General features: G+C 44.0%; 1 protein-coding gene across 1 annotated transcript; it reads right to left on the minus strand.

Moving 5' to 3' along the window:
• Window positions 1-38: 38 nt before the first annotated feature.
• Window positions 39-17896, minus strand: LOC143296019 (uncharacterized). Its single transcript, XM_076607763.1, has 6 exons — window positions 17593-17896; window positions 8235-8315; window positions 6196-6362; window positions 4933-4968; window positions 2982-3471; window positions 39-103 (listed from the first exon to the last, which is right to left on the minus strand). Exons 2-6 carry the CDS (start codon window positions 8299-8301, stop codon window positions 39-41), a joined length of 825 nt encoding a protein of 274 aa, XP_076463878.1. The 5' UTR covers window positions 8302-8315; window positions 17593-17896.
• Between the last annotated feature and the right edge of the window lie 677 nt (window positions 17897-18573).

Consider the following 18573-nt stretch of genomic DNA (forward strand, 5'->3'; position numbering starts at 1 on the left):
CGGGCCTGGCCACCAGCTTACAGAAGGCAGTCGTCACGTCACGGTGATACGGGCCTGGCCACCAGCTTACAGAAGGCAGTCGTCACGTCACGGTGATAGGGGCCTGGCCACCAGCTTACAGAAGACAGTCGTCACAAGTCACAATGTCCACACTCCACCCTCCATTTCCATCCACGGCCCCACTCTTGAATGCGGACAGCTTGTGGGTACATTTTGTCGATGTACTTTGTAAAACTTTATTTTTCTATATCTGAAGAACTGATCTGACTACCTAACTACCTATCTATCTATTTGTCTGTCTGTCTGCCTGTCTATATATATATATATATATATATATATATGTGTGTGTGTGTGTGTGTGTGTGTGTGTGTGTGTGTGTGTGTGTGTGTGTGGAGAGAGAGACAGACAGAGACAGAGTAAGAGACAGACAGACAGGACAGGGAGAAATCAACTGAAAGCAAAACAGCCGTAATCAAGACGCAGTAGCAAACGCAACAAGCAGACAGCACATAAACAGCACAGACTTCATGCAGTCATGCTCATCCGTAAAATACACCCAACGCGCTATCATGCTCATCCGTAAAACACACCCAACGCGCTATCATGCTCATCCGTAAAATACACCCAACGCGCTATCATGCTCATCCGTAACACACACCCAACGCGCTATCATGCTCACACCCAACGCGCTATCATACTCATCCGTAAAACACACCCAACGCGCTATCGTGCAAATCCGCCACACACAGAGACAAAGTGTAATCATGCAAATCCGTAAAACACACACAACGTACAATTAAGCAAATGCGCAACAGACAGACAACATTACACAACGTACAATTATGCAAATGCGCAACAGACAGACAACATTATAGCATGCATTTCTGCAACACACACACACACACACACACACACACACACACACACACACACACACACACACACACACACAACTTGCAATTATGCAGAGACAGACAACATGCAATCATAAACATGCGTAACATATACACAACTTACAATCATGCAAATGAGCAGCTCAAAGGAAGGGAATGAAGCAAATGGTAAAAGCTTTAATTGAAAAAAAAACAAAAACAAAAAATAGAGCAAAGACATATAAGCACACACCACCGTGGCAATGCAAACAAACTGGAATTGATGACGTGAACACACCCCCCCCCCCCCCCCCCCCCCCCCTCCCACCCCCCTCCCATGCAAACAGGCCAGCCTCACCGAAAACATTGATCAGCACTGAACGAGCACGTACTTTAACTCATGGTCAGACAAAGACACATAACGTCAAGCCATTGTTGAATACGCCTTTGCCTCGTCTGTCTGTGTCTCCCTTATTTTTTCAGCCGATAAGAAAGTAATTTTTGTGTCCAAATCAAAAGTTTCAAATTCAAGCCTCATGTTCTTTCTGCTGTACATTTATCTTCAAATTAAGTAACTAGTTAGTTTGTTGTTTCTCCACCCATTAAAATGATAAGTTGTGGAAGGGGACAGATGATGAATTAATGGATATCATCCAATAAATGAACGAACGAATACACACAGAAGAAATTTCGAATTTTCACATTTTCTGCAAAACGTTTTGGCTGCAAATTTAAAATAGATGAAAATAATGAAACCATGTTTATCACAGTTCAAGAAAGGCTCAAAAAGAAACTTGCAGAGAGTTGAAAATATATGTAAATTATGCAGAAATACCATGTACTACCTTCTGTAAAATTGGTTCACAAAAAGTCATGCAGAGACTAGACGTCGTGTACATAAAAAAGTGAAATTGTCTGAGCATAATCATAACTGAAAATATCCAGGTGTTATAATATTATTTCAAAATATCAGATGAATGATCTAAATTTATCATGAAGTAACAATACTAGGATTAATCTTGTGTATGAAAATATCAAAAATTGAATGGTTTGAGCATTGTCGTAAACTGAGAATGCAAATTGTTTGAATGATATCATAAACTGAGAAATAATAGACATTATCTATTAAAGATATATCAGTTCAATAGTTTGAGTATCATTATGAATTGGAAAACATTATTTCTCGCCCGTGATCTGCCTTTGTACAGTGTCTTACGTTAAATCTGCATTTGTACATTTCTCTTGGTTTGAGACCTGAAACTGTGATGTTTTAGTGTCAGTCGCACCCATAAAAATGTCAATACAAAAAACAAAAAAATCAAAAAGCATCAGTGTTGGCTGGCAAGTAGCAAGAGCTGCCTGGTTTCTGTATTAAAGCGTAAAATATTATTTTCCTGTACATGAAGAATCGTTGAAAGTGTTCGTCTTCAGACCAATCCTGTTCTACAAAGAAAATAATGGTCCTCTGAATGGTAAAATGGAGTTATGGTCCTCTGAATGGTAAAATGGAGTGAATATCTAAAATTCAAAACTGATATCACAGACATTAACAAAGTCTTATCGTAAGTACAGCTACAGATTCACTGTGACTTGCTTTCTTTACTTCAAGAAATGTATTATCAGGGTGGAACAAGAAGAAGAAGAAGGGGGAAAAATGAAGAGGGGGGGGGGTGAGAACGATAACGGACACAAGACTGTTATTTCAATGAAAGTAATCTAAGTACATGACATTGATTTTTGACAGCACAGACCCCGCGTCGTATCCGTCATTTGGCGAAAAGTTTACTGGAGAGGAAGACACGTGCAGCATGTGCCAGATACTGACGGCATTAACTGAAACACGTCAGAGCAAAAGGTTTATATACTGAGTGAAGCAACACGAAGGTGTGAAGAAATTCTTGACTCAGAATAATAAACCATGTCTGATGGTACGTCTAATTAAGAAAAGAAAGGGTGAATAGCGAAAATATCTCTCCAAGGCGATCGTCTGAAGCCAGTTACGTTTCTGTTCCGCCTCTTCTTCACTCTCGCTAAACTGCCCGACAGTTGTTTCGTTGTGAGCTGAAACAGATGTCCCCTTCCCGAGCCTACCCCCTTCAGAAGCCTTACCCTTTCTGGCCTTCCTGTGTTTCCCCTTTTCCTTATCCCCCTTCTGTCGGGGTCCTTGCCTCTTGCACGGGACGCGTTTGAAGGAGCGGAGTGCTTGCAGAAAGTTCTGTAGCTGCTTGGAGATGATCAGCGCTTGTTCCTTCCAGTGTCCCTCGTTGTCCGAAGCGTCCAGCTGGCACATGTACCTCTGGCGGTCCGACCTCGCTCTGCAGTCCTGCTCCGACCTGTTCCGGGCCTGGTTGTCACAGGCGGTCCGGAGCCCCGAAAGGTAGTAGTACACAGCGTCCTTCATTTGGCGTACATATTTCACTGGTTGCCTCAGGTCCTTGGAGAGTTTTGAATTGGCCCCACGCTGTAGGACAGTCTGGTCGGCCCTTTGGATAAGGCTGAAGAAGGACTCCAAGCGTTGCACAATGTCAGCTAGTCCCTGCGTGTAGTTTCCTTCTCTGTGGTTCAGTGCGCTGTTGAAAAGTTTGGAGCACTTCTTCACCTGATGGGGGAAAAAAAAACCAGTAACAAACAACACAGTCATTTCCTTCTTTCTGGTCGGTTAAGTAAGACGTCAAACCATCTTATAACCCTCTTCTTAGCTTTCAGGAAAACTTGTATCACTATCATTTATTATCCCTTTATTTATTCATTCACTTTTCTTTTTTTTTTTACGTGTATGTGATATTGAACAAAAACTATTCACTCCTTTGACTTTTAAGAAGACGTGAACCTCTTTCAAACCTGAACGATTACACTGCACTAACATAATTGTCTCAGAAAAGACTATGTATAATGTACAGACTGGAAAGTGTATGAGACAGATTTGTTAAGTTCATGTACAACTGAAAACAGGATTTGGATGATAGCCATCCAATTAGGATTTTTTCTCCAGTTCCCGATTCATAAACCTGTCGTGAAAAAGAAACAAATAAATCTTCTTTTTTTTCTTCTTTTTTTTCCCATAACTATGCCAGTCCCTACAACGTCTTCAAATGTTTCTTTCTCTTTGGATCAAACATTGTTTTGATTGAAACGAATACACCCCCTCTCATTCACGAAAACGCATGCAAGCCAAACACACACATGTATTGTATTGTATTATATTGTACTGTATTACTAATTTCTGTCCGAACAGATTTCTCTGTGTAAAAGTCGGGCTGCTCTCCCCAGCACAGAGAGCAGGGACAGCGCATCGCTGCACTGAGACCGCCACCTTTTTTTTTTTTTTTTTTCTTTCTTTCTTTTTTTGTATTTTTTCCTGCCTGCAGTTTTATTTGTTTTTCCTATCGAAGTGAATTTTTCTACAGAATTTTGCCAGGGACAACCCTTCTGTTGCCGTGGGTTCTTTTACGTGCGCTAAGTGCATGCTGCAAACGGGACCTCGGTTTATCGTCTCATCCGAATGACTAGCGTCCAGACCACCACTCAAGGTCTAGTGGAGGGGGAGAAAATACTGGTGACTGAGACGTGATTCGAACCAGCGCGCTCAGATTCTCTCGCTTCCTAGGCGGACGCGTTACCTCTAGGCCATCACTCCACACATGCGCGCACTCAAACACACACACACACACACACACACACACACACACACACATGGATACATAAGGCACATATGCAAATTTGCAGTCATAGAGACACTCAGCCGACTCCCCCACCCCCCAAAGCCTCCCCTCTCCAACACACCCTCACCACAAAGACACACCCAGCATCACTCGGAAACTTCAGCACGTGCTCGCATTACACACACACACACACACACACACACGCGCGCGCGCGCGCGCGATTGCACTTTGCACTCACATTCGCACATACACAAAAATACACATAGGCATAAGCATGCACATACTAACACACACACACACACACACACACACACACACACACACAAACACACGCATGCACACGCATGTCACAATCACTCTCGCCCAGGTTAAAAACACAGTATTCAGCATCGACATACCAAAGTTTCATCCGACATTTTCGACACCGAAGTGGTCTGCAATCAAAAGAACATTGATTTATTGCCTGGTTACGGATCTGGAGCGTGTGAAGTATTTCGTTCTCGTATCATTCATCAATTGATTGATTATTAATCCTTTAATCAGTCAATAAACCGTTCATCAGTTAATCCATATATTATTTCATTCATTCACTACATGCATTCATTTATTTATTTATAAACCATTCGTTTATCCATGTTGGTTATATATTTAACTGCATATTGCAAAAGTTACATTGTATGTACTGCATTCTCTGTCCGTTTAGCTGTCTGTTTCTGTCTGTATCCCTGTTTCTGTCTGTCTGTCTGTTTGACTGTCTGTTTCTGTCTGTATCCCTGCTTCTGTCTGTCTGTCAGTCTATCTGTCTGTTTCTGTCTGTATCCCTGTCCTATGTCTGTCCCTCTGTATCCCTGCTTCTGTCTGTCTGTCTGTCTGTCTGTATCCCTGTCTTCTGTCTGTCTGTCTGTCTGTGTCTGTATCCCTGTCTTGTGTCTGTCTGTCTGTCTGTTTCTGTCTGTATCCCTGTCTTCTGTCTGCCTGTCTTCTGTCTGCCTGTCTTCTGTCTGTATCCCTGTCTTCTGTCTGCCTGTCTTCTGTCTGCCTGTCTTCTGTCTGCCTGTATCCCTGTCTTCTGTCTGTCTGTCTGTGTCTGTATCCCTGTCTTATGTCTGTCTGTCTATATCCCTGTCTGTCTGTTTCTGTCTGTATCCCTGTCTTCTGTCAGTCTGTCTGTTTGTGTCTGTATCCCTGTCTTCTGTCTGTCTGTCTGTTTCTCTTCCAGCTCAGTATCAAACGCTTCTATCTTGTTTCGTTCGGCTACATGTGTGTAGAACCTTGTTATTCATGTTGTGGCACACACACACACACACACACACACACACACACACACACACACACACACACACACACACACACACACACACACACACACACACACACACTCACACACACACACACACACACACACACACACACACTCACACACACACACACACACACACACACACACACACACACACACACACACACACACACACACACACACACACACACACACACACACACACACACACACACACACACACACACACACACACACACACACACACACACACCGTCTGAAATTACAATGGAGGTTAGACGTTAATTTAAAAGAGATTTTGACAGAAAAAAAGAAGCACTATAGGCGCCGAAACAGTCACTGACAGCAGCCAGCAGCTCACCTTGCCAAGGGTCTGGACGCTGGCGTTGGCTTTCTCCCAGGCGTTCGCGAAGTTGGTCTCCAAGGTGCCGCCTGTAGCGTCCTCCAGCCATGTTGGTATACCCCCCTTCCTGCATCCCTTCCTGCTTCCCTTCCTGCTTCCCTTCCTTCCTTTCTTCCTTCCTCCATCTGCTGCCACACAGTGGGGATCAGTCTGGCATCGGGCTCTTGGAGTTGGGAGGGGGAGGGGGGCCATTTCTAATGTGGGAATGACGCTTATACAATGGGAATTAAGACCCAAAGGTGGTGGTTATTCCCAAGGTAGGAATGCTGTATGTTCACGCTAATGTCGGCAGGAGGCATTCTGTCTGCGCTCGTACTTTTGCTTTTGTGGTTACTTGTAAATCGTTTCCCTTGTACTTCGTACTTTTCGTGTTCAAAAGTTGTGGTTAACTCATTAAAGCCTAACTTTCATTTCAAACATCCTGCTACAGATGGGAAAATGTTTTCATAAAAGATCGTCCTGAGTACAACAAGAATTAATAACAACGACAGGGAATATCCAAATGATCAATCCTATGGCTCTGGGCTATTTTTGGAACAGTTCACAGTTTCATTCTCTCAAGGAGGCGCATTTGCGTTCTGTCAAATCCATAAACGCTACGCCACATCTGCTGGGCAGGTGTCAGTCAGGTCTTGAAGGCATGAATGTATAATCGTGTACCTATGAAAGTGGATTTCTTCTTCCGAACTTTGCCAGAGGACAACACTTTGCCATGGGTTCTTCTCCAGCGGCGCCGATTGCGTGCTGCACATGGGACCTCGGTTTCGTCTCATCCGAATTAGGACCAGATGCACAATTTGTTTTTCCAGTCAAAACTGGGGGAAAGGACGAGATCGGGCTTCGAACCGAGACCCTCTCGGACACCGTATTGGCAGAAAAGCGTCTTAACCACAATGAACGCACACCATTTGATATTACATACACCAGTACATGAAAGGATCTGCACAAAGTGATTGGTTGAGAGAGAGAGAGAGAGAGAGAGAGAGAGAGAGAGAGAGAGAGAGAGAGAGAGAGAAACAAACACCAACCATAAAACATAAAATCGGGCAGATGAAGTGGAAGAAATAAATAATCATTTCACAATGTGGACCGATTGCCCCAGTGTCTGTGAGGACTGGTGGTCAGCCAAAGGAAAAGCTGTGGTCGACAGATTGTGTCTGTGTTCGATGTCTGTCTATGTGGCTGTGTTCGATGTCTGTCTATGTGTCTGTGTTCGATGGTGTTCGATGTCTGTCTATGTGTCTGTGTTCGATATCTGTCAATGTGTCTGTGTTCGATGTCTGTCTATGTGTCTGTGTTCGATGTCTGTCTATGTGTCTGTGTTCGATGGTGTTCGATGTCTGTCTATGTGTCTGTGTTCGATGGTGTTCGATGTATGTCTATGTGTCTGTGTTCGATGTCTGTCTATGTGTCTGTGTTCGATGTCTGTCTAACGGTCTGTGTTATATGTCTGTCTATGTGTCTGTGTTCGATGTCTATGTGTCTGTGTTAGATGTCTGTCTATGTGTCTGTGTTCGATGTCTGTCTGTGTCTGTGTTCGATGTCTGTCTATGTGTCTGTGTTCGATGTCTGTCTGTGTGTCTGTGTTATATGTCTGTCTATTGGTCTGTGTTCGAGTCTGTCTGTTGGTCTGTGTTCGATGTCTGTCTATGTGTCTGTGTTCGATGTCTGTCTATGTGTCTGTGTTGGGTCTGAATCCGTCCTCTCTGCCTTGCACCCTCTTTCTGGTTCCATCTGTGTGTGTGTGTGTGTGTGTGTGTGTGTGTGTGTGTGTGTGTGTGTGTGTGTGTGTGTCGCCCCTTCTCTCCCTCTCCCACTGTCTCTGTTTCTCTATTTTCCTCTTTCTTCCTCCCTCCTCTCTCTTTTTTTCTCTCTCTCTCTCTCTACCTCTACTCTCTCTGTCTCTCCCTCTTTCTCCATCCACTACCTCTCTCTCTCTCTCTCTCTCTCTCTCTGTCTCTCTCACTTTCACTCTTTCTTTCTCTCTTTCTCCTCACCTCTGGCGTTGCTGTCACCAGCAGCCTCTGTGGGGGTTAAGAAGTCGTTGAGAGCCACCACCATCATCACAACCAGCACACCTGCAACACATCAAGATCAAATCTGATAGGGTTCGAACTCAGTCCCGGACACAAACCACTTCGTCACAGCGGCCCCTTCCAGAAATGTAACACCAACAAGCTCACACCTACGGTTCATGAGTGGGAACGAATGACTACCGTGTGTGACTTGTGGTGAACATTTGTATGCATCTACAGTTCACAGACCTTAAGATTACTGTTTGTTTTTCTCTTCTCAGGTGGTCAAATTGTCACTGTTCAAAACGAAATTCTTATTGCTAAATATAGGAGTTGTTCTTTGCTGCTCAGGGATACTTGTGAACGGTTACAAGGAAGAGTTGATTTTAAGCGATGCTGAGGCTGAAGCACTGTGCAGGAAAAAAACAACAACAACAACAACGAGCTTTTTAAGAGAATGTTTGCATATTTCACCACCACTATTTCAATCAGACTTATAACCAGCTGCAAAGAACGTTCATTAAAGAATAAAGCTAAATACTTGCTGAGGACTTACAGCCAGTTACAATCACGAAAGACATATTATAACAACCACGTAAAAGAGCACAGACACCCGACAAACATGCACATGATGACAGGAATGAAATGTATTGAAGGACTCTTGATGAGAACCAGCAACACAGACAACAAGCATGACTTCAGACAGACAGAGAGAAAGGGAAGAGAACAGACAAAACAGACTAAAAGATAGTGTTTGAAATGCACCAACACGCTCACTCATGCTGTCAAAAATCACAATGTGTTAATGGACGATCAACCGATTTTAAAGTCGGTATGTATATTTTAGGTTGATCGTCGCTATCATATTATCATTATCATATTATTCAGTTCTGTACCAATATTTTAGTCTACGTTGTAAAGCCTCTCAAAACATGGTTGCTTTTGTTCAGTTTACATAGATTCAAGTTGTTTTTTGCAAGTGATGACATGAAACAAAAGGTGGCATCAACATGACCGTTTCTGTCACACCCACGTCCCTGCCAGAACTGCTGGTAACCAAGCAGTGCCATCCTTTGCAACATGACAAAGATTACAGTCATCATTATCCACCACACCCATCTCTTTAAAAATGACGATTGTTTCCAGGCAGCTTTGGATAATTTTCATTTGAATCTATTTCATCTTGAAATAAGTGGGTTCATGTAAGTTCAGAACAAACATTTTTCCGTTCATTTTTTTACATTGAAATTTTCAACCTGTTTTGTACTTCGCTTTGGGGTAATATAATCTCCACTAAAATAATCATCATGAAAATTTGGATCCTTTCAAACATGATGTGCCAGTACGAAGTAATCTTCGATGAATGGTTGTTGAACTGAAATAGAATGAGTGAGCTGACTTTCTGCATGTCCTTTGATATAACGCAGGGTTTCTAGGCTTTCTGGATGTCCTCTGATACAACGTAGGGCCTTTCTAGGCTTTCTGGATGTCCTCTGATACAACGTAGGGCCTTTCTAGGCTTTCTGGATGTCCTCTGATACAACGTAGGGCCTTTCTAGGCTTTCTGGATGTCCTCTGATACAACGTAGGGCCTTTCTAGGCTTTCTGGATGTCCTCTGATACAACGTAGGGCCTTTCTAGGCTTTCTGGATGTCATGTCCATGTCAGACCAGACCTGACCTCCGAACAGAGTCCTTAGCGGGGAGATGACATCATTGTAGTTGGTAATACCCGTGATCTTCCCAACCTCTATTGGTGCAGGCTGTGGTGCGGCACAACAGCTGAGAATTAGAACTATGGCTCCTTGAACCTGGTGATCACTGACGATACTTTCGCATTTCGTTGCGTTCTTCTGCATGACGAGACTCATTTCTTTGTATGAACGGTTCTTGTAAAGTCAGGTCGATAATCTGGTTAAAAAGGCGTTCAACGCACTTTTCGGAGCTTTCCAGAAATCAAAGAAAAAAATGTGGTTCTTCCCTGCTGTTTGGCTTCCACCCCACCGCCTTCCCCATTTGAACTGAACGTGAGGAGAGGCACTCGTTTCATTTTGTGAACTAAGACGGGGGGAAAAAAGATTTTCTTCTCTCACTCCAGTTTTCAATCTGCATAAATACCTTTCCATGAAAGGAGACTGTACAGGTTCATGATCCTCAGCTTCTGTTTGCCCACACTGTATTTTTCTTCTATCGTTTATCTCTTCGTCTCTTGAACTTTTCCTCCGGCTCAGCTCTTCTTTTCTTTATTGCTTCTGTCTGACGGCGCTAGACTGGTGCTGTGATGCTGGTCAGGGTCCGAAGTGTCATGTCACGCACTGTGATTAACAGCGGTCCAGCGGGCCTCTTATAGGCAGTCCTACCTCTGTGGGAGGGGACAACCTGAGAGCGGGACGGTGGGCCCACTGAAAATAACCTGGCAAGTAACTGTGGGAATTCACGTCTCCCCGCCCCTCCTCCCTCCACCTTTAGTCCCCCAGTCACAGAAAACCTTGGACTCTCCAGGTCTCAGACAAAAGGCTGAATTTCCGCATCATGACTGTATATCTACCTACCTGCTCAAATGAAATACTTCCCGCTCGGGTGTGTGCATGTCCTGTAGGATGTGGGGGGTGCAAGGCGTTCTCTATTTTCTGCCACATTGCTACACTTCCTGCAATCCCCCGCTTGCATGAATCATTGCTTGAACACTCTCACCCAGCACATAGAGTGTCACATTACATACGTGCTTCACCAATCTGCCATCGGTTTTGACCCACATTGACTGGTCAAGACAAGAGATGAAACTCAACAGGTCTGGGTGCAAACCGAAACAGGGGAGTGGGGGGAGGGGGCAGAGGAGAGGGTGTCCTGGGCGGGGTGTGTGGGAGGGTGGCGGTGGGTTTCAGTGAGGGGCAGGGCTGGAAGAGGATTGACCAGTGATGCACACCGCGCCCCTTGCCGTGCACAGCAGACACACAGGTGGTGGGCGGGGGGAGGTGGGATGAGGGGGTTGGGGGGCGGGGGGTGAGGGGTAGTTAGAGAATCAGGTGTGAGGACAGCCCGCAATGTTATTTTATTACAGGAAGAATCAAATTCTGATCGCGTCGTTTCGTTTCTTCATCACCCTGACGCTCACCACTGCTCACCCCCCATCCCCCACTCCACCGCACCCCCGTCTGTTCGCTTTTCTTCACACTCTTTTTCTTTTATGAAAACCCATCTTTTCTCAACTGATAATTTCCCCTTTTACCAACATGCGCATAAGATTTTTAAATAAAGTAAAGCACGTGTGCACTGGCGGTCACATACACACACACACACGCGCGCACACACACACACACACACACATACATACATACATACATGCACGCGCACACACGCACGTACTGGGAGAGAGAGAGAGTAAAAGGGTAAGAATGTAAAAGTTGACCTAAACATGGTGGGTCTCTCTCGTACTGTGTATACGTGTTTTTGTGTACACGCACATCCGTGGCATCATTGTGTGTGTGTGTGTGTGTGTGTGTGTGTGTGTGTGTGTGTGTGTGTGTGTGTGTGTGTGTGTGTGTGTGTGTGTGTGTGTGTGTGTGTGTTTGGGTGGGGGGGTGCACATGAGTCCGCATTGCGCGCGCGCGTGCGAGAGAGAGAGAGAGAGAGAGAGAGAGAGAGAGAGAGAGAGAGAGAGAAAGAGAAATAGTCGTGTATATCAGATACTCTTAATGTGCTTTAAGAATGAGAAAGACATTTGTGTGGGAAAAAAACAAATGCATACCGGCATCAGTAACAGAAATAATAATAATAATTTTTTTTTTTAAACCCGACAACCACGTTGTGGGAGGAAGCGGTTGGTCAGTAAAGCTGGTCACAGTTCTGGCTGCCAGGGAAGGACACAGCAGCAGCTGACGACGTGCCAGATCATGATGATGTGAGCCAGATACACTGACAGCCACCTGCTCGGAAGCGAAACACTCCTCCCCCCCTCCCCCACGCACCCTCAAAGCAAAAACAAAACAAAAAACAACCTTTGTTTGGCATTCGAAACCGGGATCAGTTGTACCGGACAGGTTCTGGTCAAGTGATGTGATCTGATGTCATTATGAAGGGACGGGATGGGATGAGATGTATTCTTTTACACACACGCGCGCGCGCGCGCGCGTACACGCGCGCACACACACGCACACGCACGCACACACACACACACACGCACACACACACATACACACACACACACACTTTACAGGAGGTAAAAAACGCTATTCATTTGTTGAGTAACAAAAATGTGTCAGTTGGTAAGGATGTAGTATCTTACACAATATTAAACCATTTGCCAGAAAACTGGATAATTATATTACATGCATTATTTCAAAAGTGCTGGGAATGTGGACAAATCCCTGAGGTATGGAAAACTTCCATTGTAACTCCTGTATTAAAACAGAGTAAACCTCGAACAGAAGCTTCGAGTTATAGACCTATTTCGGTTACCTCCCACGTTGGGAAAGTCATGGAGAAAATTGTAAATATTAGAATGGTATATTACTGTGACAAAAATAACATAATTCTGTCAGCTCAAACTGAATTCCGGAAAGGAAGATCTACAATTGATCATCTGACCCGTCTCACTACTCAAATTAAAAAACAGTTTTCTAAGCGAAAAAGTATCCTTGCGTCCTTCTTCGATCTTACCAAAGCTTACGACCGAGTATGGCATAGCAGACTGTTATTTAAGCTGAAACAAATTGGTCTGTCGGGTCATGTTTATGACTATGTTAAATCCTTTTTAAGTGGGAGATATATAGTGGCAAAAGTGGGAGTAACTTTATCAACCTCTAGGCCTATAAACATGGGAATCCCGCAGGGTTCCATTATTTCTCCATTGTTGTTCAACATTATGCTTTATGATTTACATGCATGTTTTTCATCATCTACCAAGCTGGCTCATATTGCTATATGGATTCAGACGTCCTTGAGGAAAAGGACAAGCCTACATTACATCAATTATGTACAGAAACATTTTCAGGGAGAACTCGATAGACTGAGTAGCTATATGCAATCTAATGGTTTTGAGTTTTCTGTAGAAAAAACACATTTGATCCTCTTTAATAATGGTTATAATCCCAGCAAACTACCACGTTTTTTTTAGGAGGACGTGAAATATTTTTCAAGTCGGAAATAAAATTTCTTGGGATCCTATTTACTTCAAAACTAAACTGGAAGAAACACATTGATTCAATGGTGACTAAAGCAGTTAAAAGTTTAAATTTCTTAAAAATTGTAAGTCACTCTCCTTGGGGACAAGACTCAAAAATTCTTTTACATTTAGCGACATCTCTCGTAAGATCAAGATTGACCTACGGTCAAGAAATTTTCTTTTCTGCTCCGCCGACGTTTCTAAAGAAGCTGTGAATAATTGACAGTAAAGCTGTGAAACTGGTTTAGGGGTACCTGTGCATACTAAGACCTCAGAAGCCTATAAGCTTGCGGGTATTCTACCACTAGATGAAATCAGAAAATTAAGTTCTGCTTAATACATTGTGAGATGTACAGCAGTGGATGATTTTGAGGAAGTAAATATTAGGTCTGATATTGATTTTCCAAAAAAAATGCACAAAATAATTCAAATCTACAAACCATTCGCACATATGTGTCAGATATTTTAAATTCTTCAGACATTGATTTGCATGATATGGCACCTCGTGTTCTGGTGCCACCTGTCCCTCCCTGGGAGTTAACAAAAGCAAACGTCAACATATGTGCTTCTGACACAACAAAAGAAGAATCTCCACATATAATAGCAGCATCTGTCAGAATTGAATTAGAAGAAAATTTTGATTATCATTTAAAAGTTTACACTGATGGCTCGGTCCTGGATGATAGCAGTGCAGGATCTGCTTTTGTCATTCCTGACCTAAAAACAGAAAACTCATATTATTTAGGTACGGGACATTCAATTTTTACAGCTGAATTGGTGGCCATCCTTATGGCTTTAAATCATCTTGTTGATATACCAATCATAGTAAGTAATATCCTATTTTGTGTTGATTCTCAATCTGTCTTAAAAAGTTTGCTCCTTTTTGAGAATAATCAAAGAGAAGATTTATTGTTTGAAATTAGGTATTTATTGCACTCTCTATTTGTGAAGGGTACAAATGGTGATTTTTGTTGGATACCATCCCATACTGGATTCCGTTATAATGACCAAGCAGACAGGGCAGCAAAAAGGGGAGCAAAAAATCATATAGATAGTATAAAAGTATATTGCCCATTGTCATACAAGGAAATAAGCAATATACTAGAAAGAGACTTTTATAGGTGCTTGAATTCAGGTCTAAAACCTCGTCAGTTGACTCTCTCAGACTTTGGTCCGATTCGCAGACCAATTCTGAGTTTAGCTCTCAGACTATTATCAAATTCATTACGGACCAAGTATTGTTCTAATGTCAAGTGCATATGCTTTAGTAACCTGACAATTGAGCATATAATTTTTGACTGTAGCTTGATGAAGCCTTTTGTACACGAAAGTGTGTCTTCACAAGTGACTGAGAACGTTGATGTTTTTGACTTTTTGCATTCATTATCAGTTGTTTCGCTTGTCAGTTTAACGACTTCTCTTTTACGAAGTCCTTTAAGTAATTTCCTGTAACTGTATTTAGAGGTGTGTTTTTTTTGTTTTTTTGTTTTGTTTTTTTTTGGTTTTTTTTTTGGGGGGGGGGTTGGGGGGGTCCAAATTTCACCCACATTTTTACCCTCATTTGCCCAGTTTCTCCCAACCCTCCATTCATCCACATCTCCCACCCCTTCTAACCGATAATACTCAGATGTATTCATAAATACTTTAACAAAATGTCTTCAATCACCGATATGTGTGACGGGACATTAAACAAAATTCCTTCCTACACACACACACACACACACACACACACACACACACACACACACACACACTGTCTGTCACATTCATACAAAGAGATGGAGCAGTAGGTGGAGACGGGGATGGGCAGACAGAGAGAGACAGACAAAGAGAGACAGAGACAGACACATAGAGACAGAGACAGACACAGAGAGACAGACAAAGAGAGACAGATAGAGACAGACAAAGAGAGACAGAGACAGACAAAGAGAGACGGAGACAGATAAGGGAGACAGAGAGAGACAGACAAAGAGAGACAGAGACAGGCACAGACACAGAGAGACAGGCAAACAATGATAGAGAGACAGAGACAGACAAAGAGAGACAGACAGACAAAGAGAGACAGAGACAGACACAGAAAGAGACAGACACAGAGAAACAGGCAAACAATGACAGAGAGACAGACAAAGAGAGACAGAGACAGACAAAGAGAGACAGACAGACAATGATAGAGAGGGGAAGAGTGATGGAAAGAGAGAGAGGGAGGGAGATAGAGAGAGAGGGAGAGACAGACAAACAGACAGATAGACACCAAAAAGGGAAGGGGAGGTGGGAGGGGGGTGGTGGGGGTGAGGGGCAGTCACGTCCAAATGTCAGTTTTTGTTTTGAACATCTGGGTTTTTGTGAGTCTCATGATATATATGCTACATGGAAAAAAATCGCACTTTCATTCATTCACTCATTCATTCATTCGTTTGTTCGTCCGTACATTTATTCATTTATCCATTCATGCATCGGTCTTTGCATCCCTTTCATCATCATCACCATCATCGTCGTCATCATCATTCTTCTTCTTTTTCGTCTTCATGGTCGTCGCCTGCTACTTTCTTTCTTTCTTTTTTTTCTCCAATAGATTTGTTTTCTTTAAATGTTAATCTTCGTAGTAACCTAGATCACCAGTATTCTGCTAATTTTTATTCACTTTTATTCATTTGTTTATTTATTCATTCGTTCACGCTACATTCATTCATTAATACATTCATGCATTGGTCTTTCCACCCTTTTCATCATCATCATCATCATCATCATCATCACCGTCATCACCGTCATCATCATCATCAACGTCATCATCATTTTACTTCGTGATCGTCGCCTTCTCCTTTTTCTCTCTCTCTCTTCTTGTCCGCTGAACTTGTAAAGAAAAAGAGAAGAGGAAAAAAACAAAAAGAAAAATGAAAAGAAAAAGAAGGGAACCCAGACTTACGTTGTTATTTGTTTCAATTTTTAATTGTGGACGGAAAGGGGGAGAAATGCTATTTCTGTTTACACGGAAACATTTAACCATGAAAGTGTCATCTTAACTCCGAACTTCTTCAATTACGTTTTCATAAATAAAGAAAGAGGGGGGGGGAGAGAGAGAGAGATAGAAGGATAGAAAGAAAGAAAAGGATGGGTACAGACTATGTTTGTAAAATAATAACTGCACCACGCAACCAGCAGTGGACTTTCCTCACCACAACGAACATCCTGCTGTCCAACACGGAGAACCTTTTCTGTTTTTACCTGATAATGCCCGCCTCGTTTTTTGAGGAAGGTACACACACACACACACACACACACACACACACACACACACACTCACTCTCTCACACACACACACACACACACACACACACACACACGCATGCACGCACGCACGCACACACACACACACACACACACACACACACACACACGCACGCACACACACACACACACACACACACACACACGCGCGCGCGCGCGCGCGCGGTTGGTGTGGGAGAATTCCACCATTTTTTCAGAAAGCCTCCTCCAACCCTCCCCTCCTCCCTCCCACCCATTCCACCTCCCACCTCCCACCGCACCCCACCCCTGTTCCACCCCAACAACCCCAACATGGAGGGGGATGAAGGGAGGGGGGGTTGGGTGGGGAGTCGCATATCCCCTATTGGGAACTCGGGTCGATCTCCAACGTCAACAGGCCCCGCCGCCAAAGCGGTTCTGTAAACTTGATCAGCCGGCTGACTCTGAGGGGGATGAAGGGAGATGGGGTTGGGTGGGGAGTCACCCAAAACAGCAAGATCATTTTCACTGCATGTACGTGTTCCGTTGTGGCGACGACGGTGACTGCTCCCCCGCCCCCCCCCCACCCCCCCCCTCCCCCCCCCTCCTTTGCACACCCTTCCAACCTCACCATCCTCTCCACCCACCCCCTCCTCCTCCCCACCGTCCACCACACCACCCTGAGACGGGTGGCTTGTGAATCCCGGAAGTAACTAAAACAATGCCCACAACGCCAAGTCGGAACTAGGTCAGGCTGCTAAAAATAGAATCACAACGACAGACAGTTCGCGGACTTCGGAGCTGCTCGATTTCCGTTGAGTGGCTGACAACACACGATTCACAGTGGCTGACAGAGGCTCACAACACACGACTCACAGAGGCTCACAATACACGATTCACAGTGGCTGACAGAGGCTCACAACACACGACTCACAGTGTACGGGCAAGTTCTCCACTGACTTGACTGCCAGCCTCTTCAGCTGAATGGAGTTTGCCTGGTGCGTTGATCAGATGGTTACAGCGATGGACTCTCGCCCCAGTTTCCTCAGTTCCAACCCTGTCGCACATGACAGATTAAGGGCGGAGCTTTTTTCCATCTTCCAGGTCAAGATAATGTGCAGATCTGCTAGTGCCTGAGCCACTTGCGTGTATAAACGCACGCAGATGATCACATGCACAGGTTAAAGATCCCGTGATCAATGTAAGCGTTCGGTGGTTTATGGAAACAAGTACATACCCAGTATGAACACCCCCGAAAACAGAATATGGCTGCCGACATGGCGGGGAAGATAAACAGTGATACTCCGTGTTTGTGCAGTGCTAAAAGCTAGTTTCCCACCGAGGTTTGCCGCTATGTGTGTGTCCATGCTGCATCGTCGCCATGTTATGTTACCGCGACCCTTAAACGTTCGCTTTCCGTGTTCGTGATTTTGCAGTGCGCGCAACACAAGGTCACGCTGACCTAACTAACGGCCGGAGACCGACGCTGATCGCTTGTATTGTTCAGCAAGTTGTTTGTGTGTCTGTGTCTGTATCTGTGTCTGTCTCCCTCGTTCCTTCTCTGTCTCTAAGCTGATGATTATGACAGAAGTTCCTGTCTGTTCTCTCGGCTGAAAAATAGAGCACGGGGAACACAAATATGGATAACTTTGAGATTCGCCTTGTCTCTCTCTCTCTTAGTCTCTGTCTCTCCCTCTCTGTCTCCCTCTGTGTGTGTGTGTGTGTGTGTGTGCGTGTGCGTGTGTGTGTGTGTGTGCGTGCGTGTCTGTGTGTGTGTCTGTGTCTGTGTGTATGTCTGTGTGCGCGCGCTTGCATGTGCGTTAATTAATCGAGTTATCAACACACATACGTATATACACGCACACATACACACAGAGAGTCATTCAGTAGTATTCGTCCATCCATCCATCGATTC

Source organism: Babylonia areolata, chromosome 2, assembly GCF_041734735.1.
Source record: "Babylonia areolata isolate BAREFJ2019XMU chromosome 2, ASM4173473v1, whole genome shotgun sequence".
NCBI lineage: Eukaryota > Metazoa > Mollusca > Gastropoda > Neogastropoda > Buccinidae > Babylonia > Babylonia areolata.

Excerpts from the sequence above, each read along its gene's own strand:
- LOC143296019 (XM_076607763.1), bottom strand. The coding sequence starts at position 8,301 with ATGATGGTGGTGGCTCTCAACGACTTCTTAACCCCCACAGAGGCTGCT. Across the intron at positions 4,969-6,195 it reads GCGTCCAGACCCTTGGCAAG|ACCACTTCGGTGTCGAAAAT; the intron begins GTGAGCTGCTGG and ends TTTTGATTGCAG. Across the intron at positions 104-2,981 it reads ACACAGGAAGGCCAGAAAGG|GCCCCTATCACCGTGACGTG; the intron begins GTAAGGCTTCTG and ends GCTGGTGGCCAG.